The sequence below is a fragment of the Limulus polyphemus genome, unplaced genomic scaffold (genome assembly GCF_000517525.1).
Source record: "Limulus polyphemus unplaced genomic scaffold, Limulus_polyphemus-2.1.2 Scaffold6607, whole genome shotgun sequence".
NCBI lineage: Eukaryota > Metazoa > Arthropoda > Merostomata > Xiphosura > Limulidae > Limulus > Limulus polyphemus.
The window spans coordinates 3,202-5,701 of NW_013672217.1; the positions used below are offsets into that span (position 1 = coordinate 3,202).

Here is a 2,500-nt window from a genome sequence, read left to right on the forward strand (position 1 = left end):
GTTTAGTGATCATCATTCTGTTGTGTCTGATAGATCATCAGTCAACAGTCTGACTCTTGTTTAGTGATCATCATTCTGTTGTGTCTGATAGATCATCAGTCAACAGTCTGACTCTTGTTTAGTGATCATCATTCTGTTGTGTCTGATAGATCATCAGTCAACAGTCTAACTCTTGTTTAGTGATCATCATTCTGTTGTGTCTGATAGATCATCAGTCAACAGTCTGACTCTTGTTTAGTGATCATCATTCTGTTGTGTCTGATAGATCATCAGTCAACAGTCTGACTCTTGTTTAGTGATCATCATTCTGTTGTGCACTAATAGTGGTGTTCAGTACATTGTATGTGCTAACAGTTATATCTAATAGTGGTGTTCAGTACATTGTATGTGCTAACAGTAAATATCTAATAGTGGTGTTCAGTACATCGTATGTGCTAACAGTAATATCTAATAGTGGTGTTCAGTACATTGTATGTGCTAACAGTAATATCTAATAGTGGTGTTCAGTACATCGTATGTAGTAACAGTAATATCTAATAGTGGTGTTCAGTACATCGTATGTAGTAAAAGTAATATCTAATAGTGGTGTTCAGTACATTGTATGTGCTAACAGTAATACTAATAGTGGTGTTCAGTACATTGTATGTACTAACAGTAATATCTAATAGTGGTGTTCAGTACATTGTATGTACTAACAGTAATATCTAATAGTGGTGTTCAGTACATCGTATGTAGTAAAAGTAATATCTAATAGTGGTGTTCAGTACATTGTATGTGCTAACAGTAATATCTAATAGTGGTGTTCAGTACATTGTATGTGCTAACAGTAATATCTAATAGTGGTGTTCAGTACATTGTATGTGCTACCAGTAATTTCAACCAACAATTTAATTTTGATTAATGATTGTTTGATCACTAACAGTAATTTTGTTCAGCAGTTTAATTGATGATGTTTACTCAGGAAGTTCTAGAAGTAAATTTTTGGACATGTTTGAAGAATCTGTAGAGATAACTAATATGTTGTAAATCTTCCAGAAACACTCGTCTCCAGAGATGTGTGGACACAAGCCTCAAGTTTCATTCTTCGATCAAGGTTTTCCTGCCTTGGTTAGATCAGAGTGAATTGAAGCTGCTTTCTCTGCCCCCAGTCAGTTTTCATCGTGCCCAGCTAGACAAACAAATCAAAGAGATACAGGTAAGAGAAAACTCCCGAGAGTAAATCATTCTTTATCTTTTTCCTTTTGTAAACATGTTCGTGTTTATTCATTACAACTACTTTGCATAACCAGTATAGGCTTGTACTTGCTAATGTATTTTCTCATATTTTTGTTGTTTATTTTGTAGTATGAAAGTTGTTAAGATATTGTGTGCATCAGTGGTTCCAATCCAAACAATTTCATGGACAGCTTCGTGCAATATTAATTTTTTAACATATTTTTTAGTTACATTTTTATTTTTTTCAAACTGTCTTGTGGAACAGCAGTAAGGAACCATTGGTAGTTATCATTATACCTTCTATCTTTATAGCACAGAGATTATCACATATCATAAAACGAATTTTTTTCAGGCATTCAAAAATGATTTGTCACAACACAGCCAAGAATTTGACAATATTAAGAACCTTGGACAAACCCTCATTAGTAAGACTGACACTGACCAGATCGACATTCAAGATGAACTTGATCAACTTAAGAGACGCTGGGAAACACTTAATAAGGGTAAAAAAGGCTTAAGGAAAAATCTGATAATTACTCTATTTCATTGTTATAAGTAAAAAAAAAAACTTTTAACGTTTGTGATAAATGTTTCTCTTTTTTACAAATATAAAGATGTTTTTGGAACATTTGTACTCAACTTTATTAAATATATAAATCATTTTTTGTACTTATTTCAAGTTGCATAAAATGGCACGGTAAATAGTGTGTTTTCTCAGCAGCCATTACCTAGGTATATCAGATCGTAGTTTTCACACTGTACTTCTGTTATTCAATAGCTGGGAGTACTAGAGGATATTTTTCATTCCAGACTCTTGTAATACAGTATGTAGGTGTATCAGAGGGTATTTTTTACTCCAGACTTTTGTAGTACAGTATATAGGTGTATTAGAGGGTATTTTTCATTCCAGACTCTTGTAGTACAGTATATAGGTGTATTAGAGGGTATTTTTCATTCCAGACTCTTGTAATACAGCATATACGTGTATTAGAGGGTATTTTTTTACTCCAGACTCTTGTAATACAGTATATAGGTGTATTAGAGGGTATTTTTCATTCCAGACTCTTGTAATACAGCATATACGTGTATTAGAGGGTATTTTTTTACTCCAGACTCTTGTAATACAATATATAGGTGTATTAGAGGGTATTTTTCATTCCAGACTCTTGTAATACAGCATATACGTGTATTAGAGGGTATTTTTTTACTCCAGACTCTTGTAATACAATATATAGGTGTATTAGAGGGTATTTTTCATTCCAGACTCTTGTAATACAGCATATAG

The 2,500-nt window shown here is 32.9% G+C and overlaps 1 protein-coding gene across 1 annotated transcript in view; it reads left to right on the plus strand.

The window, feature by feature from the left end:
* The window catches only part of LOC106473901 (dystonin-like), a gene marked incomplete at both ends in the record, with an annotated part of 56,276 nt that overhangs the window by 2,794 nt on the left and 50,982 nt on the right, over positions 1-2,500 (plus strand). Inside the window, 3 exons of the mRNA XM_022402306.1 lie at positions 1,022-1,195; positions 1,568-1,718; positions 2,176-2,240. Of these exons, the coding sequence (XP_022258014.1) occupies positions 1,022-1,195; positions 1,568-1,718; positions 2,176-2,240 (390 nt within the window). The remainder of the gene's footprint in view (positions 1-1,021; positions 1,196-1,567; positions 1,719-2,175; positions 2,241-2,500) is intronic.